Consider the following 24,013-nt stretch of genomic DNA (forward strand, 5'->3'; position numbering starts at 1 on the left):
CGCCCCACGATATAATCTGCTGCCATCCAGGCAGTGTAGGGCTCAAAGCAGCCACCGGAGATCCTGCGGCCCCTACCTGATACCCGAGGAGGGGCACTGGAAGTTTATGTCCCTTCCGCGGGGCTCCAGGTGTTTGCAGCCTACCGCGGCCAGCCCTATTGCCGTGGCCGGGACGTGACACCGCGGCTCCGCCCCCTGCTGTCGGAACTGCTTCTGGGGCGTTCTGTGAGTGGCCCACCGGCCTCCCCATTTGCCCCGGAGATCGCACCTGGCCTGTACACTCTGCAGGGCCTGGAGGCCCACCGAGGTAGATGAGCGGCCCCCGTTGGGCCTGGAGGTCCATCCCACTTGCCCTCTTTCCTTAGGGGCTGCAATGGAGGCTCCTGTCCCTCCTTTCATTGTTGCCGTCTGCCTGGCCCAGCTGCCGCAGACCCACACGCCCCTCCTGAGACTGAGATTCTGGGGCCTGTGCTCACTCTGCCTGGGACATCATCATCATAAGGAAGGTTTTGTTACAGTTACAATTCCAGCCTATATCTACCCCTCCCCCTCCATTGTGATGCTTTTTTTATTCTACAATTTAATGGCTATGGCGGGGCGCATGAGGTGTTCCGCAGCAATAGTCTTTATGTAAACACAACCCCGCTGGGGGACACACGTATAGCCAGGAAAGATGGCCATTTGATTTCCCTGCGCCGCGCCCCCGGAACATCTACCTCGACAATAGGGCTTCTATGCCCCTGCATATAATCCCAACTGGTTGGGGGTGCTTGTGAAACACCTGGGTTTCACCTAAAAATGCATCGTACCCCACGCACCAAACCCAAACACCGGGCCCAGCAGCAATCTCCTCTGCACAGCCATACTGCCAAGATAACGCCCAGAGCCTGATGACATCACGCAGCTTCCAGGGGATCCGGGGTCAGATGGCGATAGTCAGCAGCAATTCCTCTCGGGACTGACCGACCCTTTTGAAAAAAAATCCTGAAGCCTTACTACTCCTCTCGCACTATGGCGCGGAATTTGTGATCAGTTGCCTCTCGTAAATTATCTTCTGATCTGGTAAGAGGCTTAAAAGAATTGGGCCATCGTGCCCATCAATTAGAACAACGTATGGATCTGGCGACGACCGTCTTGGAGGGCCATGAACAGGAAGTGGATGATCTGCATGCTGAGCTGGACATTTTAAAAGATAAATTGGAAGATGCTGAGAATAGGGACCGCAGAGACAACCTCCACATCCGCAGGGTTTCTGAGGTAATCACTGATCTACAGGGTACTGCTACCGCTCTATTCCGGGAACTCCATCCCCGGGGGAAAGACTATACTTATTACTCTCACCCTCACCATTCTCATTCCAGAATTGACCATGCTTTTGTACTACGCAAACATCTCCCTTTTGGTTCGCTCCGTCTCTATCCTCACGGTCCCATGGTCTGATCATGACCCCATTTTGGTGATTTGTCGATCTCTCCTCTGTAAGCCAGCCTACTCTTGGATTATGAATGACTCCCTACTTTCGCTAAAGGAGATTCAGGTGGAACTACAGCGCAAATCCCAAGAATATTTCCACCTAAACTTGGGTTCTGTCTCTTCTTGGTAACTTTATGGGAAGCTTACAAGGCTGTTCTTAGGGGCCATATTATTCAGATAACTTCGAGGCGGAGGAGGAATAGACAACCTAAACAGCTTCAGCTAGAATCAAAGCTAGCTTCCGCGTCGGCTCAATTTAAGCAGGTACCTACCCCATCGAACCGTAGATTGCTAGATCAGGCCCACCTGGAACTGGATCTTTGTTTGACAGAGGAGGCTGAGCGTTCTTTGCTTTACTATACCAGAAGTGGTATAGTAAAGCAAATAAACCAGATTCCATGTTGGCACGTAGATTACGCTCTTTTGCACATCACCCCAAACCGATTTCCCTACACACTCATCAGAATGCTCTCACAAGTAATCCTGTAGCGGTATTGGAGGAATTCTGGCATAGACTTGCCAGACTTTATACGGATCCTACACGGGCTGACTCTCAGTCTATTTCTGACTTTTTATCCCATTTGTCCTCGCCTACTTTGAATCAGGCTCATAAAGACCTGATGGACCATGATATCCAATTATCAGAAGTCCTGCAATGCATCACAGATTTGAAGACGAGCAAACGCCCAGGTCCAGATGGATACACGGCTTTATACTACAAGAAATCGGCTGATGTGCTTGCCTCTCACCTTGTCGCTATGTTCAATGCGGTGAAGGGAGGTTCGAACTTTTCCCCTGATCAAGATCATTCTTTTTTACCGGATCGAACTTTTTACCGGATCAAGATCATTCCTCTTGGGCAAATTATAGGCCTATTTCTCTTATTAACATTGATATGAAAATCCTCACTAAGATCTTAGCCACTCATTTGAATTCTTTCCTTTCTCGTCTGATAAAAAAAGACCAGGTGGGTTTTGTCCCCCACAGACAAGCTGGAGATGCCATCAGACGCATCTTACAGTTACAACATTTGGCTCATACTCGCAAAATTGATATGATGCTCCTATCTCTAGATATCAACAAGGCCTTTGACACTTTGTCCTGGCCTTATCTTATGTCGGTCCTTCACCGTTTTGGCTTTGGTCCCTCGTTCTTACATTGGATCTCTTCGCTATATATATATCCCCTCAATCAAAACTCAAATATTATGGTTTTGAGTCCTCAACGTTCCCGATTGGCAGGGGAACTAGACAAGGGTGTCCACTTTCTCCCATACTATTTATCTTGGCCTTGGAACCTTTGGCAGAAGCCATTTGTATGCATCCTGATATTAAGGGAATAGATGTAGCTGGCTCAAAGCACAAGTTATCTCTGTTCGCTGACGATATATTGTAACCCAGGGGTTACTTTGCCAAATTTACTTGCAGTTTTGGATTCCTTTGCAGTTCTCTCAGGTCTCCATGTCAACCCTGCCAAATCACCCTACTCTCTCACCATCACTTTTGGCTACTTTGAAACATTTGTTCCCTTTTTCAATGGCTCTTGGCTCTGCCGTATTTAGGAATTAAGCTCACCCCGACTTAAGAAGGACTTTATCGGGCCACTTTCCCCACTGTCTTTAATGAACTGACCGAACTGCCGTCCTCCTGGTCTCACTACCCGCTTTCATGGTTTGGTAGAATCAATGCGATCCGTATGACCTATCTTCCCAAATTATTGTATGTATTTAGAGTTTTACCTGTCTCTGTTCCTACGCATATATTGCGTATTCATCAGCAAAAACTTCTGTCTTTCATTTGGAGTTCTTCTCGACCTAGAATTAGTAAACATATTTTATTTGCTCGTAAGACAGATAAAAATAAGACAAGAGTCTATGCAAGTCCAACAGCGGAAATCGTAGCCAAAGCCGGGATCAAGAGCCAGGAAGAATCGTCGCCAGAGCCGGGATCAGGAGCCAGGAAGAATGGTCGCCAGAGCCGGGTTCAGAAGCCAGGAGGAGTCTTAGCCAAAGCCGAGTCAGTATCCAGGAAAGCAATGAGTAGCTAAACAGGAGCTTGTTGCTGTGCAAGAGACAGAACATGAATGCAATTGACAGCTACAAACAGCAGACTTATATGTGATAAGCTGCCACCTCCTGGGGGAGGAGCCACAGAGGGCTGAAAGCATAATAGATCCCACAATGCTTTGCAGACACCTAAGATGGATGCCAGCACATGGAGCAGCACAAGCCCTGAGGAAAGGTAGGACCTTGACAGTACCTCCTCCTCAAGGACCCCTCCCCCTCCGCGGCTCAACATAAGGCTTCTGGGGAAAGCAGGCGTGAAAAGCGCGGAGGAGGGCAGGAGCATGAACATCCGTGGAAGGAACCCAGGAACGCTCCTCGGGACCATAACCACGCCAATGGACCAGGAACTGCACCCGACCGCAGACCAACCGGGAGTCCAGGATGCGGCTCACCTCGTACTCCTCATGACCGTCAACCCGGATAGGAAGAGGCTGAGGCGGAGAGGCAGTAAAGCGATTACAGACCAGAGGCTTCAACAGGGATACGTGGAAGACTTTGGAGATACGCATCCTAGGAGGAAGAGCAGGGGCATAGGCAACCGGGTTCACCCTGCGAAGGATGCAGAACGGACCAACAAAACGGGGAGCCAGTTTCGGTGCGGGCACCCGAAGATTGAGGTTACGAGTGGACAACCACACCCGATCTCCGACCTGGTATGAAGGAGCGGGCAACCGTCTACGATCAGCCTGGAGCTTCTGGCGCTGAGCTAAGTCCCTCAAGGACCTCTGGATCTGCCCCACGAGGAACGCAGGGCAGTAAGATGGTTATCCACAGCCGGAATGTCCTGTGGCGAGAACAACTCACGCAATACAGCGGGTTGGAACCCATAGTTGGCCATGAAGGGAGACATCCTGGAGGAGGAGTTGACAGCAGAGTTCCTTGCAAACTCTGCCCATGGCAGGAGATCGACCCATTTGTCTTGATGGTCTGAGATATAGCAACCATTGGACTGCGGGTGGTAGGCCGAAGAGAAGGAGAGCTTGATACCCAACTGGGAGCAGAAGGCGCGCCATAACCTGGACACAAACTGGCTCCCACGGTCCAAGACAATCACCTTAAGCAACCCATGCAAACGAAAGATCTCCCTGGCGAAAACCGTAGCCAGTTCTTGCGCAGTCAGCAATTTCTTGAACTGAACACAATGGCACATCTTGGAGAAACGATCAATGACCATAAGAATGACCGTATGGCCTCGAGACGCAGGGAGGTCTACAATAAAATCCATGCCCAGGTGTGACCAGGGACGCTCCCCATTGGGAATGGGTTGCAGAAGGCCCAATGGAAGATGCCGAGGAGATTTATTCTGGGCACAGACAGAACATGCCGCTACATATGAGGCGATGTCGGAACGGAGAGATGGCCACCAGAATAAACAAGAAACGACCCAGGACAACTGGTTCCTCCCTGGATGAATTATGGTAGGTACGCAGCAAGCGGGTGCGCAATCCCTCAGGTACGAAACATCTACCAACCGGTCTCTCAGAGGGAGCATCAGTTTGAGCCGCCAAAATCTGCTCCCCAAGGGGAGAAGTCAGGCTGGTACGAATGGCAGCCAGGATCTGATCCGGAGGTATGACTGAGGTCGGCTCAGAGTCCTCCCTGGACAGCTCAGAGTATTGCCACGACAAGGCATCAGCCCTGACATTCTTGGAGCCAGGCAAATAGGAGACCACATAGTAAAAAATGCGACAAGAACAGAGCCCATCTGGCCTGACGGGGCGTCAACCTCTTAGCTTCCGAGAGGTACGTCAGGTTCTTGTGGTCAGTGAGAATGAGGACCGGAACCGCAGAACCCTCGAGCAGGTGCCTCCATTCCTTGAGAGCCTGAATAATGGCCAACAACTCCCTGTCTCCAATCTGGTAGTTGCATTCTGCGGAGGAAAGCTTCCTGGAGTAGAACCCACAGGGAAGTAGGGGTCCATCGGGCGACCGATGCTGAGATAGGAGGGCGCCTACTCCCGTCTCAGATGCATCAACCTCGAGGACAAAGGGCAACCCAGGATTGGGATGAGACAGTATCAGAGCCGAAGCGAAGGCGGATTTCAGAGCTTCGAAAGCTAAGATGGCCTCGGATGACCACTCGTGGGGATTACTGCCCTTCTTGGTCAGATCTGAGAGAGGCTTGGCCAGTTCCTGATAAACTTCCGATAATGGTTGGCGAATCCCAAAAAGCGCTGAATGGACCAAAGACCACTGGGAGGAGGCCACTGCAGAACCGCTGAGACCTTCTAAGGGTCCATGGAAATCCCACAGCGGAAATGATGTAGCCCAAAAAGGCAACCTGGGATCGGTGAAATTCACAATTCTCGAGCTTACAGAAAAGCTTGTTCTCACGTAACCGTTTCAGCAGCATTCTGGATATGAGACTCCATAGACGCAGAGTAAACCAGGATGTCATCCAAGTAAACCACCACGAACTGCTGCAACAAGTCATGAAAGACATCATTAATGAACTCCTGAAAGACAGCGGGCGTGTTACACAACCCGAAGGGCATAACCAGGGATTCATAGTTGCCGGTTCTGGTGTTGAACGCGGTCTTCCACTCGTCGCCCTCCTTGATCCGTACAAGGTTGTACGCATCCCTAAGGTCGAGTTTAGTAAAGACCGTTGCTCCCTTGAGGCGGTCGAACAACTCGGTAATCAACGGAATTGGGTAAGCGTTCTTAATCGTGATTCGATTGAGACCCCTAAAATCAATGCAAGGCCTCAATTCACCGCCCTTCTTTTTCACGAAGAAAAAGCCAGCTCCTGCTGGAGAAGTAACCTGCGGTGGTTGCAGGGGCCTGCCATCTATTCAGAAAAAAGGAAGTTTGTGAAAAGGGATTCACAAAGAAGCGGCTACATTATGAACAGAATGTGATACTCAGAAAAGTTTCCAAAAAATTATGCTTTATTAAACATTAATAATTGACATATAGGCAATCGCCCTGGTTTACCATCACCTCAGTATGAGACAATACACACAGACCTAAAACCATATAAAATCACACCAAGACCGGTCTGGATAAGTGTGCTACAAAGGCTATGACCACTATAGTCTAAAGCCCTTGCAGCACTGGCACATAGGTAACACTTCCTAAAGGAGGTATATACAAAAATTATACCATAGGTATACAGTATCACATGCTATATGTACATAGGCATATATCATAACCATATAGGTTACACCCCATACAGGGGAATTTCCAAAAATTATACCAAGGGTATATCATATCACATGCATGCAGAGCAGCGAGCACAGTAATCGTCAAAAGAGAGGCATGACCCTAAGCCTATGATAGGCAATATATGGGTAAAACATAAATAATGCAGTACAACTCTATACCAGCACACGTGGTTGGGGCCCATTAATCTGTAATAAACGTGAATGGTTAATGAGGATTCTTATAATGGAAAGAGTCCCTGTTGTTGCCTTGATGGAAAGATAGATGCAGGTAGCAGAAATCTGCTTTAAATGGTTTCTTCACCACAGCATGTGGACTGCAAACCACTTTTTTGTTGGAAACAAGATGAGGCCCAATGGATCTTCCGCCTGTTGCAATATATGTGGCATGCCTTGTTTCTATGTAAAGCACCATAATGTCCCCATCCTGTAATAAGACAAACAATATAAGGATAGTCACTGTAAGAGCTTTCACTCTATGGTAGACGTATATTGTCATATAAATCGCAAGGAACCTTTTTTCCGGATGTCCTGTAACAGTCCACTCACCACCTGTGCAATGGGTAGTAGAAAAAGGAAGAGAAATCCTTCATAGGTACTGCCGTGTTGATCCAGGGAACCACCGCTTACATCAGCCGACATTTCGCGGGTTCCGACCTCTCCATGGCGCCTGTACAGCCTTTGCATGACTCATGGCATGTGAAAATGGCTACCTCCTTGTAGGTCGGCGTGCGTATCACCTAGTGCGCATGACCGGAAGTGACGTATGACGTCAACGCGTTTCGTTGATGGGCGTATCTCACTCAGCTTCGTCAGGACCAAGACCAATAACCTGCGGTGGTTGCAGGGGCCTGCCATCTATTGCCTCGAGGACCAATGGAGTAACTCGAGCCTGCAGAGGAATGGAGTACTGGGCAGCAAACGAACTGTCCATAAACAACCCGCCAGCACCAGAGTCTACCAACGCCTGGGCCGTCGCCGAGCCTTCCGCCCAAGAGAGGACAACAGTGATTAGCGGTTTATCTTTGCGGGAAACCGGGGATGAGGAAACTCCACCCAAGATCTGCCCAACAGGATCTCGGGTGCGAGACGGACCGGACAGGACTGCCGAAAATGCCCACCATGACCACAGTATAGGCAGCGACCCTCCTGACGCCGAGAGGCCCGCTCCCCCTCGGAAAGGCAAGCAAACCCCAGCTGCATGGGCTCACCGCCAGACAAGCCATCCCCAGGAGGCATGGGAGGAGAGGGAGGAACGGGTGGGACAGAAAATGTAGGCGCCAATCTGTTAGGAGGCCTCCACAGACGCTCCTTAAATGAAGGCCTCTCCCTGAGCCTGGTGTCAATCAGGATTAGGAAGGAAATGAGTGCTTCGAGCTCCACAGGCAGTTCTTTGGCTGCAATCTCGTCCTTCAACGCATCTGAGAGACCATGAGAGAAAGCAGCCACCAGAGCTTCATTGTTCCAACTCACCTCTGCCGCCAGGGTACGAAATTCTATGGCGTACTCCACAACGGTTCGTGAACCCTGATGCATGGACATGAGCAGCTTACAGCAGAGGCGGAGCGAGCAGGCACATCAAATACTGTACGGCAGGAAGCAACAAAACCGGCAAACTCATGAATCACAGGGTTATCGTTCTCCCATAAGGGATTTGCCCAGGCCAAGGCCTTGTCCGAGAGCAGCGATATTAGGAAGCCCACCATTGACCTCTCCGTAGGAAAAGCGTGGGGTATCAATTCAAAATATATGCCCACTTGGTTAAAGAAACCCCTACACTGACTCGGCTCACCCCCAAAGCGCTGTGGAAGGGGGGCTGAACCAGTCATACCTCTGGGCACCGCAGGTGCGGCAGCAGATGCAGAGGTAGGCACAACAACTGGAGCAACAGCGGGAGAGACCACAGGAGTTACAACCGGCCTAATAGCACCAGGAGTAAGGTGCGCTGTGCGTGCAAGCAGCGCTGCAACACCTGAGCGAACTGATCCAACAAGAGATCCTGTTGATCAAGTCTGGCAACCAACATAGAGAGCGAGGGCATACCTGCACCGTCAGGATTCATGGTATTCGTGCAGTGTCAGGGAGCGAGGAGCCAGACACACAAGGAGGTGCAATTAAAGGTAGGTTTATTAATATAAAAATAAGACAAGAGTCTATAAAAGTCCAACAGTGGAAATCGTAGCCAAAGCCGGGATCAAGAGCCAGGAAGAATCATCGCCAGAGCCGGGATCAGGAGCCAGGAAGAATCGTCACCAGAGCCGGGATCAGAAGCCAGGAAGAATTGTCGCCAGAGCCCGGGGGTCAGAAGCCAGAAGGAGTCTTAGCCAAAGCCGAGTCGGTATCCAGGAAAGCAATGAGTAGCTAAACAGGAGCTTGTTGCTGTGCAAGAGACCGGACACGAATGCAATGGACAGCTACAAACAGCAGACTTATATGTGATAAGCCGCCACCTCCTGGGGGAGGAGCCGCAGAGGGCTGAAAGCATAAAGGATCCCGCAATGCTTTGCAGACACCTAAGATGGATGCCAGCACATGGAGCAGCACAAGCCCTGAGGAAAGGTAGGACCTTGACACTGCCAATATTGCCCCCTTAGCCCATCTCCATGCATCTCACCATTTCCCCTTGTGGGCTACTGTAGACTTGATGGACTCCCACCCGATACCACTCTCTTCTTTGCCGTGGCTTCCTTTTACTCATCGACCTTCATCCCTTAGTCCGACGCTAACTCTTCGTCTTTGGGATTCTAATAAATATTCCGCTGGCCTTATCTCTGCCCACCTACCGCTACTACGTTTGCTACATAACCCATTCCCCCCAGGTCGTGATAATCCTGGACAGTTTGCCTGGTGGCAAGCAAATGGTTTCCATGATGTTCATTCGCTGCTTTCTCCCACTAGAATACTCACCTTTGAAACTCTGCACTCCTCTCATGATATCCCATTGCGGGAACATTTTGGCTATCTTCAACTCCGCCACTTTATTAATACACTAATATGGACGCACTCGGGACCCTACAGGTTGTCCCCCTTTGAAAGTCAATGTAGACACAGAACCCATGCTCTGGGCCTAATTAATACATTAATATGGACGCACTCAGGACCCTACAGGTTGTCCCCTTTGAAAGTCAATGTAGACACAGACCCCATGCTCTGGGCCTAATCTCTCTGGTCTATTCTTCCATTATTTCTTATAGAACTCCTCCGGTCCGTTCCTAACATCAGCGTTGGCAGTCGGAATTCAGGGGCACTTTGGATCAACAGGATTGGCGAACCATGACCCAAGCGTTCTCTATATGTTCTAGAAATGTTATCATTTTAGAAAATGCCTATAAGGTTCTTTATCGATGGTATTACACGCCTGCTCGTCTGGCTCGTTTTATCCCTACATATTCTCCGACTTGTTTTCGGGGCTGTCAACAGGTGGGTACTATGGTTCACATCTGGTGGACTTGCCCTAATGTTTGTAGATTGTGGATCAGAGTTTATGCCCTCCTCCGCACTATGTTTCACACAGACATTACGCGCAACCCGTATGAAGCGCTTTTATTTAAACCATTAGTGGGCCTACTCCGCCCTGAACGGCAGCTGGCAACACACCTATTTATGGCCACCAAGCTGAAAATCGCGAGGGCCTGGAAGACTCCCTTCCTCCGCTTCGAAGCTGTCAAAAAAAACGGATGAACTTAGTAATGGTTAACGAAAAACTGACGGCTATACTGTTGATTACCCACACTAAATTCCTGCAGACATGGTGTCCCTGGCTTGATATAGCCCAACCATCGAGATTCGACCAGTCCCTTCTGTCGATATAAAATTTACGTATTAGTTTATTTTTCTTTTTTTTTCTGTTGCGATTGCCCTAGAGCCCTTTTTGTTTTTGTCCTTGTCTCCTTACTCTTCGTCCCTCTTTTCTTTTGTCTAATCTGTTTTATACTATCTGTACTCATTGTGATTAGTGCTTTGAGTGCTACATCCGCAATACTAAATCCTCATGCTGGACTCCTTCGAGAGCCCTACATGTGGAATACTTATCTTCATTTGGAGAGGCTCCATTTTATATCTTCTCTGCTTTTTGTATGCTGATATAGTGACAATGTTTCCTTAGAGTTTATATTGTCATTGGTCTTTAATTGTTTACTCATTGTTTTCTCTTTTTTTTTTTTTTTCTAATACATGGCACTTAAGTATACAGTTTAATTCTATGTCTCTCCACCAGTACATATTCTGAAAGATTCATCGAATCCCTTGTATGTCTTATTCCTGTTGGTCAATGCAATTGTTGACTGATTCTTTGCTCCTATCTATTCTATAATAAAATTCTTTGTAAAAGAAAGAGAAGATGCTATCATCACTCTGTGCCCTTGGTCGTCATGCACTTTTCCAACATGACAGTGATCCAAAACACACATCTAAGGCCACTGTTGCATTTCTGAAGAAGAACAGGGTGAAAGTGATTCCATGCCCAAATACTGTATGTCTCCTGATCTGAACCCCTGTGGGGAATTCTGAAACAAGTTGAGCATCACTCTCCATCCAGCATCCAGACTCTAAAAGAAGTCGTTCTTGCAGAATGGAAAAAGATATTGTTGCAATATGTTGCCAATTTGTTCATTTTATGACTAGAAGACTTGGTGCTGTCCTTAAAAAATCATGGAGGTCATACAAAATACTAGATGTAGTAGTTTTTGTTGTGGGGTGTTTTGCATCAACGAACGAGTAAAACTGAAACGTTTGTAATCTGTCATATTATTACAGCGATACTAATGGTTCGGGGGGTTTTTTTCTTTTTTTTTTTTTTTTTTTTTTTTTTTTAATAACAAACGTGTTAAAGGAAAAGTTCACCTTTTGGACAAAAATAATAAATGCACTTTTTTGCAGGTAAAATATGTACATTTCATTATTTTTGTCTGCAGAAGCCTGAAAAGCATTGCACCAGTGATCAGTATCTACTGATTATAAACGCTTCAGTTTTACTCAAGTTAGTTGATGCAAAACACCCCACAACAAAAACACTGATGCCATGCATTTCTCTTGCAGACTTGTCAGAATATCTGTTTGCCGTATTGGATGTACGGCCAAGCAGATATTCTGACAGGAAGCTTGAATGAACTACCACAGTGTTCCACAGCCGCTAAGGTTGTTGGGACTTGCAGTTCATTTGTTCACAGAAGTTCGTAAATGAATAATGCGGTGTGGGCGGAGCCCCGCATGGCCACGCTGTTTTAATATCTTACAGATAGTATGGGGATACTTATCCCTGTATTATGGTTTTGTGCAGTGCAGCCTGGATCTTCCTCTTCTCGGGTCCCCTGCTGGCTCTCCTTGCTCCTCCTTTCTGTCAGGTGCCCATATTGCAAGCAGCTTGCTGTGGGGGCACCCAAGCAGACATGTTCCTAAATCGCTGCTTTGTGTGTCCATTCACACACGGAGCTGCAGTTTGGCCCCACCCCCTCTCTCCATTTGCTGACTGGCTGTGATTGACAGCAGCAATAACCAGTGGCTCCCGCTTGCTGTCTCAGCCAATGAGGAGGCAGAGACCCAGGACAGCTAAGGTTGTTGTGCACATCGTTGGATCGCGATGGGGCTCAGGTAAGTATTGGGACTGGGGGCACTGCTGCACACAGGTTTTTTTACCTTGAGCCTTTTACAATCACTTTCATGTAATAAGCTAAACAAATGTTCTATAAAACTTAGGTTTGTCAAACTTTTTTGAAATTGTTCTTGTGTTTATTGAGATATTGATCAAAATCTTTTCGAAAGTTTGTACTCATTTATGCTGAGCACTGTATTTGTGAACCCTCACCTTGTAAAATAACCTCTTCAGTTTAAAACAGAAATGAAAGGCAAAACACTTGTGTATACATATAAAAATCATTATACATTCCTTTCTTTTCCCCTTTTTAATAAGTGATCACATACCCTCTGTTCTCAGCTGCATAAAGAGCTCAGAGAACAAGGGGAGGAGAAACAGCAACACAATGGTCTTCCCAGGGAAGGTCTGTGCAGGGAACATGTCAGCACATGTCTGATCATTGTTAACAGCACAGCCACAAAACTGACCACATTGGGCTCTAATACCTAGTGTGGTCAGTTTTTAATAGGAGAGCAGAGGGACTGGTAGAAACACCAGGTATTTTACACAAAGGAAGCAATACAAAAAAAACAGGATACTTTCATACAAGTACATGGTACACCAGACATATCAGGAATATAATATGTTGTTTTGAGATATTCTTTAAAGAGTAACGTTTGTTGAGAGGAAACATTCCTGAGAGATCAATGTACGTTGCAGGGTTTTTGGCAAACTGTTTCATATTCCTACCTTTTGTTATTCTAAGGAAAAAGATGTTTTTCTGTGTTCATGTGCAGAATAAATCTGTTTCGTAGTGATTTTATAATTATCAATTAGCTGCTGCACCTGCAGGGCTCTAATGAAGAAAGTGGCAAGATCTGCATCCCTTTTTAGATGTGATTTTTCCCTTTGGGAGTATCTTGCCAAAATTGACATTTTTGTTGCAGAGGATGTCCAAAATCTGACTTTTATCTTAGTGCAGGCTTCTCAGAAAATCAGTAAGCCAATCACAAAAGCAGTAAATTACATTTCTTGGGGGGAGTTCTGTAAATAATTTTGTGTACAGAATGCTTCCAGGTTGCCATATTGCATTTTACAGAAAATTATAGCGATGCAGATTCAAAAGGAAAGGTAATTTTTAATTACATTAAATTATAATATGAGTTGTGTTGCAGTTGTATACACTAATTTGTTTTTTTATTTTTCTATTTTTTCCACTTGAATATTACATTTTTTAAATGTCTTTAAAATGTTTTGAATTGCAGGAACTGGGAAACTGTTTGGCTAAATGCAAGAACAATGAGAACCTTCAGCAAATCTTGACCAATGCCACTATAATGGTTGTTAGTGTTACTGCCTCCACCACACAGGGGTAATTCAATGTCTTTTCACTTTTACATTGTTTGTATTTCCTTTTTTATTATCTAAGATTTGCTGAGATTGCATTTGTTTGTGTCTTACAGCCAGCAACTGACTGAAGAAGAATTGGCGCGTATTGAAGAGGCTTGTGACATGGCACTAGAGCTGAACCAGTCTAAACATAGAATCTATGAGTATGTAGAGTCTCGTATGTCCTTCATTGCTCCCAATCTGTCTGTTATAGTTGGAGCCTCTACTGCTGCCAAGATTATGGGTAAGAACTGGCCCAAAATGGATATCCATTTTGTTATTAAAGTTCATAAGGATGTATGCATGGCTTTGACTACCATTCCTCGAATTCACAAAGACTGGTGCAGACAGTTTTTGAAAAAGCATCCCTCACATGTTCTAAAAGTGGTGCAGAATTCACCAAATTCATGTACTTGTCTAGAACTTGTACTCGAATTTGGCACTTGTTTAGCCACTTTTTAGAATACATGTGAGACACTTTTGCCAAATTTGTCTAAGCCAGTTTCTCTCTGTATTCCAAAAGCAAGTTGGTCTTAATTGGCTCCATTTTCGTAATCTATCAACTGTTGGTATTCAATTTTGATTTTAGTGCAATGAATGTAAAAGTGGCGCATTTTAGAATTACCTGAATTTGGTGCAGGAGTCACTGTCAGAACCAAAAGTGTCACATATGCTTCATGAATTTGGCGCAATACATTAACAAGAGGTATTAACACCAGAAAAGTTGTGCAACAGCTTTTTTTGACTTCCCCTCATATGTATATATTTACCACTCAAAGATCACACAATTATTAAATCTCTGTGGTGACATCATGGTAATTCAATTTATACACATGCAACCACTTATTGCACTATGAAAACATTTATTTTGATGACTTGCACCTGTTTCCTAGGGGAGGAGATGTAGGAGAAACTAGTTGGAGATTACTTTTAATGTGATTTTATGCCTTTTCTTTAAAATACAGTACAGAACACAGGCAGTCCATCATAATGGATGGGTTATATGCTGCACCTTCATCTGAATAGATACTTGTAATTCCACTCCAAGCTTCAATACTCTATCATATAACTTCACCCACCATGTGGTCCTACATTTTTTGCTAGTGTATTCAGGTGATGGATACATCTTTGTGCGAGAGAAGGTATAAGAATTCCCTTTTCTACCAATCACTATGAAGACTTCATACAAACTCATTGAAGCTGGAGATGGGCTTAACCAAAGTGGGCAAAGTGATTCTGTGTTGTCCCTGGGGACATTTAAAAACTCAGGATGTGGTAAGTTTGGTGCAAGCCCATTATAAGCAGATATTACGCTTGGTGGCTTGGTACTGACAGGGTCCTGGGGAAGGTGGGACAGGGACCTTTTATTAAACCATCCGTCACTCCTTAGGAGGCCAGGACCACTCTGATGAGCAGGCCTCCATAAACTATACATTTTATACACTAAAAAATTTGAAAAGATCTCCTGCGCTTAAATGGAATCCTACCCTCAAAAGCTGCTGACACTAACTGACATTTTATACACTTCCATCTTGAGCACTCTGGTGCATGTGTGAATCCACCATCTTACCTCAGCTTTGATGGGTCATGGGTGCCATCTTGGTAACCCTGGTTGTTTATGGCTTATGTGCTGGTGGAATTTTGTCCTTTTTAGAGCAGGTGCAGCCACCATATTGATAGGGTGCATGTGCGGGCACCATGTTGAATCTGAGCATCCTGCAGCAGGGCAGTCTCCCATTGAGTAATGCACAGTATCAAGGAACAGTGTGGTTCTCTCTGACAGTGGGTTCACCTTCATGGGACTGTGCACTGCAAAGATCCTAAAACCACTACAGAAAGGAATGAGTACCCTGTAGAGTAAGTCCCTTACAGTGGAGGACCCCCAAGCATGGGGGAGATGGAAAAGACAGCTCTACCAACAAACAAAGGCTTCCTACAATTCTGAACTTGATTCCTACAGGGAACCGAGATGCAGGGGCACTGGCCCAATCAGACAGTCAGGGCTCCCGCTATCCTCAGATATTGGGGCAGTGTCGTCTGACACTGCATCTTCTCCCCCCCCCCCTTTTTTTTTTTAATTATAGTTTAGAGGAGTGCAACAGATGCAATAAATTGTAGACTTCTCATAAATTCCAGCCAGTGACATGGTACATGAATAACATAACGTAAGCAGGTTAAAACTGCAAGGTAATGAATAAGCATCTCAGTATACTACCATTGTGAGATACAGCAAGGAACATTTAGAAGTCGACAATCAACAATTCATAGATAAGAGCGAAAGGAGCCTTTCATGGTGACATATCAGGGAATAATTCTAGATACAAAGAAAGTCTCTTCGGCTTGTGGAAAAAGCTACTCAGAGGGAATTTGAATGTGAGGTTCCAGCTGAGGTCTGTGCATTCCAACTTTTTTTGGTTGGAGGAAAAAAAAAAAGAGAGAGGGATGGCAAAGAAAGAGAGGAGGAGGAGATGGATGGGGAGTGGAGAGAAGAACAAGAAAGGGGGGGGTGTGGAGGGGGAAAGGGTCTCCTCCGGTGAGCCAGAGCAAACAGTGAGCAATCAAGGTCACCAAGGAGCGCCTCCTGGACAGTCCCAGGTGAAAATAGATAAATAAAAAGATGAAGAACTTTAAAATTCATTGCGATCATACAAATGAAAACATCCAGAGAAGAGGCATCTTAAAGACACAGATGTTCCAAACCTGTCCGTACTGGGCAGCGTTCACCGATGGATGACCCACACTCCCATGGCCAGTGGGAGGTGGATGAAAAAGCAGTGGTGTAACCACTGCCAGAAGCTGCTGCAAATTCACTGTACATCTCCAACAGCCTCTGTGTGTCTCTGGATTGTCGTATACGCTCATTTTATTCTTTTTTTTTTTTTCCCCCATTTCGATAGAGCAGGTTTGATTTGGCGTAAAGATCTATTGGGGATTTGTAGGAAGTAGAAAGGGACCAGGTATCTAATACAAGTGACAAATGTGTGAATGTTATACACTACCATGCAGTATTGCAGTGTGCCAAAATTAATCTATGTATGAATAATTTTTTAAAATAAAAAACACCAAATGAATAAAGTGTTTAAAGTGGCGCTAAGTGAATTAATCAATAATAAGTACAAAACATTTAATCAAATCACAAGAATGCCCATGAAATTCAATAATAACACAATTATGTAAAAAGTCAGTGATTGCTGTGAAAAATTATTACAAACTAAAAAGTAATGGAAAGTCCATGAAAAAAGTGTGGTAAAGTAATCCAAAAGTCCATGAAGTAAATCTTCTATTTCACCATGTGCAGCAAACTGACAACAAAGTGCTCCATAGGATACCCCACATGGGTGTAAACTCACCAAAAGTATTTGCCTTCCAGTCTCGTGGTTTGCAAACAAGCTTCGTGGGACATATTTCCCTTTTTAAAGATGACTATAACTATATCACTGAAGATAAAGATTCCACTGCATCCAAATTGACCATGTAAAACAAACAAAAACGCTCCAATGGTGTAGTATGAACAAACAGATCCTTTAATAAAGTGATTGGACCTTACTCACAAGAAAAATCAATAAAACAAGCCCGTGTATTAAATACTCTGATAAGCCTGAAGTGAACATAGACCAGGTGCTCTCACCACCTCCGGTTTGTTGTTAATGGACACCGTCACGTCACTTCCAGTTTCAGGCCACATCATCATTTCCGGTTGCCGCACTGTCACGCTCTGACGCGTTTCGTGACTTCCGACTTACACATAGGGGTGACGGTGCAGTGTGGCGTACTACTCTTTATAGACCCAGCATCAGAGACATTAATCCTCCGATTGGTCAACTGCAATACACACCTCCATACAGGAAGTGAGGTGGGAACCTTGCAGAAGTTCATACCATACAGTTGCAAGAAAAAGTATGTGAACCCCTTGGGATTACGTGGAGTTTTGCATGAATTGGGCATAAAATGTGCTCTGAACGTCAGCTAAGTCACAACAATAGAAGAACACAGTCTGCTGAACATAATACTACACAAACATTAGATGTTGCCATGGTTTAATTGCACATAACATGTAAACATTCACAGTGCAGGGAGGAAAAAGTATGTGAACCTTTGGACTTAATAACTGGTTGACCCTCCTTTGGCAGCAATAACTTCAACCAAACGTTTCCTGTAGTTGCAGATCAGACCTGCACAACGATCTGGAGTAATTTTGGACCACTCCTCTTCACAAAACGGTTTCAGTGTAGCAATATTCTTGGGATGTCTGGTGTGAATCGCTCTCTTAAGGTCATGCCACAGCATTTCAATCTGGTTGAGGTCAGGACTCTGACTGGGCCACTCCAGAAGGCGTATTCTGTGCTGTTGCAGCCATTGTTTTGTTGAATTACTTGTATGCTTTGGGTCATTGTCCTGTTGCATCACCCATCCTCTGCGGAGCTTCAGTTGGCGGACAGATGGTCGTACGTTTTCCTGCAAAATGTCTTGATAAACTCTGTAATTCGTTTTCCCATCAATGACAACAATCCGTCCAGGCCCTGAGGCAGCAAAGCAGCCCCAAACCATAATGCTCCCTCCGCCATGTTTTACAGTGGGGATGAGGTTTTGATGTTGGTGTGCTGTGCCTTTTTTTTCTCCACACATAGTGTTGTGTGTTCTTCCCAAACAACTCAATCTTGGTTTCATCTGTCCACAGTATATTTTGCCAGTAGTGCTGTGGAACATCCAGGTGCGCTTTTGCAAACTTCAAACGTGCTGCAATATTCTTTTTGGACAGCAATGGCTTCCTCCGTGGTGTCCTCCCATGTACTCCATTCTTTTTTTAATGTTTTCCTGATTGTAAATGTGTCAACAAAAATGTTAGCATGTGCCAGAGATTTCTGTAGGTATTTAGCTGACACTCTGGGATTCTTCTTTACCTCGTGCAGCATTCTGCGCTGTGCTCTTGCAGTCATTTTTACAGGACGACCATGCCTAGGGAGAGTAGCAACAGTGCTAAACTTTCTCTATTTGTAGACAGTCTGTCTTACCATGGACACATGACCATCAAGGCTTTTGGAGATACTTTTGTAACCCTTCCCAGCTTCATGCAAGTCAACAATTCTTGACCGTAGGTCTTCTGAGAGCACTTTTCTGCGAGGCATGGTTCACATCAGACAGTGCTTCTTGAAACCAGTAAACCCAAAACAGGGGTGTGTTTTTTAAGGGCAGGACAGCTGTCAGCAACACATCCAATATCATCACACTGATTGGAGTCAAGGTTGGCTCACTCCTGGCTCCAATTATCTCTGGGAGAAGTCATTAAGCTAGGGCCTCACATACTTTTTCCTCCCTGCACTGTGAATGTTTACATGTTATGTGCAATTAAACCATGGCAACATCTAGTGTTTGTGTAGTATTATGTTCAGCAGACTGTGTTCTTCTATTGTTGTGACTTAGATGACGTTCAGAGCACATTTTATGCCCAATTCATGCAAAACTCCACGTAATCCCAAGGGGTTCACATACTTTTTCTTACAACTGTATATAGATATAACTATGGGCAAAAATGTAAAATACATAATAAAACAATTCTCCATAACAATTTATGTATATACACATATTAATATGTAACACATTTTATAGTTATTAATAAAACAATATAAAGATCAATAAGAACAAAAACTTTCAAACATCACATCTGTGAATATGGGAAAACACCACATCCATCTTCTCATCTAGTCTCCCCAAATTCACAAATATGATGCATGAATCAATGCTACTAATCTCCAAATACATCAGACTTTATTAACATAGAAGGTATATGCATATATCATGAAACTATGACACCATATAAATGGGACCAGAGTGTCAAAACATTGCAGAATGAATGACATCACCATATATTTTATGCAATGAATATCCAAATTACATATCGCTAATGAAACAATTGATCTCCAATTCCACATTCAATCCCCCTGGTGTCAAAGACTTTAAAAGATATATCCATTTAGTTTCTCTATGGGATAAATCTCTAACCCTATTGGATACCCTCCATTTAGGGGCCACCCAATTTACACCCCAAAAGTGTACTAATGTGGGGTCCTTCTGATGGTAATTAGCATAATGGTCAGAGACATTCTGATGGGTAAAACCCTTTCTGATATTTTTCATATGTTCGGCTATTCTAGTTTTGAGGGGTCGTTTAGTCCTTCCTATATGTATCAATCCGCATGGACATTGAATGGCATAAACAACGCGTGTAGTGTCACAAGTGATGAATTTGGGGATTTCAAACTCTGTTTACTGTGCCAGATGTAAATTTTACTAATTTATTTGTGTTATTTTTGGTGGTTCTACATGCTTTACATTTGTTGCGAGCAGTGAACCCCTTTTTATGAGGGAACATGAAAGATGTTTTAGGCATATCCAAAATCTTTTTGACTACCCTACTTCCAAAATTAGGTGCCTTCCTGTATATAAAACTAGGTTTTGTAGGTAAAACAGTTCCTAAAGTTTTGTCCATCAGCAAAATATGCCAATGACAAAAAATTGCCTCCACTCCTCCTTTTATACTGACAATGGAAATCTGATAAAAAGTTCCACTGATGATTATCCTCTTTCTTACGGATATTGTTTTCTAAACATGAGATTCTAGGCATATCAAAAACATCCTGCATAACTTTATCAAGGACTATGAGAGTAACATTTCTGGATAATTCTGGTTTTAATGATGTTTGATTGAGAAATGAAGTCACTATCTTTAGAACAGTTCCTCCTTACTCTCATAAATTGCCCTCTCAGAATGTTTTTAAGCCATGACGGATGGTGTCCACTTCTAATGGACAAATAGCTGTTTCTGTCTGTTGGTTTAAATAATACTTTTGTTTCTAATGCATTATTCACTCTATAGTGACATCTAGAAAGTGAATAGATTCCTGACTAAATTGATAATACAATTTGATAGCATTACTGTTATTATTTAACTTGGCCATAAATCTATGAAGATTGATCTCATCAATGAACCTTTTGTAAAATATTAACCACTTGCACTCCTGAGGATTTACCCCCCTTAATGACCAGGCCTTTTTTTGCTACTCGGCGCTGCACTAATTCAAATGATAATTGCGCGGTCATGCAATGCTGTACCCAAATGAAATTTACATCCTTTTTTTCACACAATTAGAGCTTTCTTTTGGTGGTATTTTATCACCTGTGCGCTTTTTATTTTTTGCGATATAAACAAAAAAAACACAAAAATTTTGAAAAAAAAATAAAATCTTCTACTTTCAGCTATAAAAAATATATCGTAAACTCAAAGTTAGTCATAAAGTTAAGCCAAAATGTATTCTGCTACATGTTTTTGGTAAAAAAAATCTCAATAAGTGTATATTGATTGCTTTGTATGAAAGTTATAGCGTCTACAAACTATGGTATAGATAATTTGAAATTTACACAGCTTTTACTTTCTGACCGCCCATCACATCTCTTGAGGTGCTAAAATACCAGGATAGAACAAACACCCCCAAATGACCCCTTTTCGGAAAGTAGACACCCTAAGCTATCTGCTGAGAGACATATTGTGTCCATGGAAGATTAATTTTTTTTCCACAAGTTTCTGGAAAATGACAAAAACTTTTTTTTTTCCAATGACCCAATCCAATGACCACTTTGAAAGCCTGAAGGTGCGTAACTTCTTCATTTCACTTCCTCATTACCTATCACGGTTTTGAAGGCCCTTACATGCCAGGATAGCACCAACCCCCTCCCAAATGACCCCTTTTTGGAAAGTAGACACTCCAGGAATTAAAGAGGCATGGTAAGTATTTTTCAGATCTCATTTTTTCCTCACAAGGTTTTGAAATATAAAAAAGAAAAGAAAAAATATGTTTTTGTTTTCTTTCTTCATTTTCCAAAAACTTGAGCTCTGCAAAATACTTACCATGCTTCTTATCAAATTCCTTGGGGTGTCTACTTTCCAAAAATTGGTCATTTGGGGGGGTTTGGTGCTATTCTGGCATTCCTGGGCCTCCGAAACTGTGATAGGTAGTCGGGAAGTGTAATGAGGAAATAAAGCCCTTTAAAAGCCTGAAGGTGCTTATTGGATTTTGGGGTCCTGTACTTGGCTAGACTGCCAAAATGTCTCTCACCTGTGGTACCCCCATACTTGGGAGAAGTAGCAGAATGTATTTTGGGGAGTAATTCCACATATACATATGGCTTGTGTGAGCAATAAATTATTTAAATGACAATTTTGTGTATTTTTTTTTTTGTCATTTTCCAAAAACTTGTGGTAAAAACATAAATTATTCTATTGATTCAACATGCTTCTCAGCAACTAGTTTGGGGTGTCTACTTTCCAAAAAGGGGGCATTTTGGGGGGTGGGGGCATTTTATGCCCAGCATTAGAAGTTTATGCCACACATCATTCACTTTTCTAACCACCTGAAGACCAAGCATTTTCTGACACTTTTTGTTCACATTAAAAAAATCTGTATTTTTGCTAGGAAACCCCCAAACATTATATATTTTTTTAGAGCAGACACCCTAGTAAATAAAATGGTGGGTGCTGCAATTTTTTATCTCACATATTACTTACACAGCGATTTTTCAAACGCAATTTTTTTGAAAAATATACACTTGTTAATTTTAATGGTATGATATAAAAGATGATGCTATGCTGAGTAAATAGATACCAAACATGACATGCTTAAAAATTGCCCATGCCCTGTGCAATGGCGACAAACTGCATACATTTTTAATATCTATAGGCAACGCTTTAAAAGCCTTTACAAGCCACCATTTTAGATTTACAGAGGAGGTCTAGAGCTATAATTACTGCCCTTGATCTGACGTTCATGGCGATACCTCACATGCATGGTGCAATCGCTGTTTCCATACTGGCACAGGGTCAACGCTCACGACCACTTTTAATGCTATCTCGGGGGGGGGGGGGGCATTTTCACCCGCTGCTTATAAAAGCAATCCTGCAGCTAATTAGCCACTAGGAATGCTTTTACATGAAAGCCCATTTCCAACTGAAAAAAAATGATACCAGGATGATGCCTGCAGCTGCAGGCATCACCCTGGTATAACCATTACCATGTACCAGTACGTCGCTGGTCCTTGTTGGGTGTATATGCTATGTTCTTTTTTTCTTTATGCAGCCTGTGGGCTGAATGAAAAAAAAGAGAAGAAATCTCTGCCAGAGAAAGTATGTGGTATGCCCACCATTAGAAAACCTCCCTGCATCCACCCACTTCTAATGGTGGGCACACATGAAATGTGCCAACAAATATAAAATATATATGCCGACGCATAGGGGCCATCCACCGACTGGCCACCCCAGGCCCCCATGCTTTGGCATATATTCTCTTTTTTTTAACTGCGAATGAAGAATCTCACCCGACAGCACTGCACACACCTACTTTATGTCTATTCTGAAAGCAACACCCTGTTGCTGTCAGAATAAACAGGTCAGTGCTGCAGTTTGACATTCCTGCAAAGAAATCAACAATGGTTAACAATAAAACAAACTCAAAACAACTTTATAATTGAAATATCTCTGCAAGGAAAAGTGTGCGGTGGTATGCCCACCATTAGAAAACCTCCCTGCATCCACCCACTATTCTCTTTTTTTTTTTTTTTAACTGTGGATGAAAAATCTCATCCGACAGCACTGCACACATTGATTTATGTCTATTCTGAGAGCAAGTTCCTATTGCTGTCAGAATAAACAGGTCAGTGTTGCAGCTGAAAGCATTCCTGCAAACAGAAATGATTAACAATAAAACAGTAACAATAAAACAGTAAAAGTAGAACAATCACAAAAATGACAACAACAAAAAACTATAACTATTTTTGGTTTTTACATTTTTTTTATTTTTTGGGGGGATTTGTACTTTTAATTTTTTTTTTTTTAACTTTTTTTTTTTTTTCAAACTTTAAACATTTTTAAAACCGATGGTAGGGTCTCTCCAAATGCGATAGCCTGACTACCTAACATCTTTCGAGACCCTGTGTAAATGTGCCCTGAACTGTGCCGTGCTGTACCCTATATTAATAGTTCACTAGTGTATGGTAGAGGCGGAAGCAGGGATTGACGCAGAGGCCAGGTTGGCCAGGACAGGAGGGACAACAAATGCGGCTGTCACGCCTAATTCCACGTTTGCTTCAGACACAACATCTTTTTTGGGGTCTTCTTTGGGTTGGGGTACCAGGAATGGTATCGGGAAAATGTCTCTCATGCAGCCGGCTAACTGCATCTGGGATGGGGGTTTGGGGCGCAGCACCTTCTGGATACAAAAGGGCCCTGATGATCTCTAACTGGAATTTTAGGTAGGATTCACTATGTCCAGTTGCTTTGTAGAGAACAAAAGCGTTATATAC

General features: G+C 43.8%; 1 protein-coding gene across 1 annotated transcript in view; it reads left to right on the forward strand.

Moving 5' to 3' along the window:
- LOC149457644 (U4/U6 small nuclear ribonucleoprotein Prp31-like) overlaps positions 1-24,013 on the forward strand; it is a 243,522-nt gene that overhangs the window by 86,834 nt on the left and 132,675 nt on the right. The window contains exons 6-7 of the mRNA XM_089683421.1: positions 13,540-13,646; positions 13,738-13,907. Of these exons, the coding sequence (XP_089539547.1) occupies positions 13,540-13,646; positions 13,738-13,907 (277 nt within the window). The remainder of the gene's footprint in view (positions 1-13,539; positions 13,647-13,737; positions 13,908-24,013) is intronic.

Source organism: Staurois parvus, unplaced genomic scaffold (genome assembly GCF_062004578.1).
Source record: "Staurois parvus isolate SC_StPar_1 unplaced genomic scaffold, SC_StPar_1.0 ptg000309l, whole genome shotgun sequence".
In the NCBI taxonomy this organism is placed as follows: domain Eukaryota; kingdom Metazoa; phylum Chordata; class Amphibia; order Anura; family Ranidae; genus Staurois; species Staurois parvus.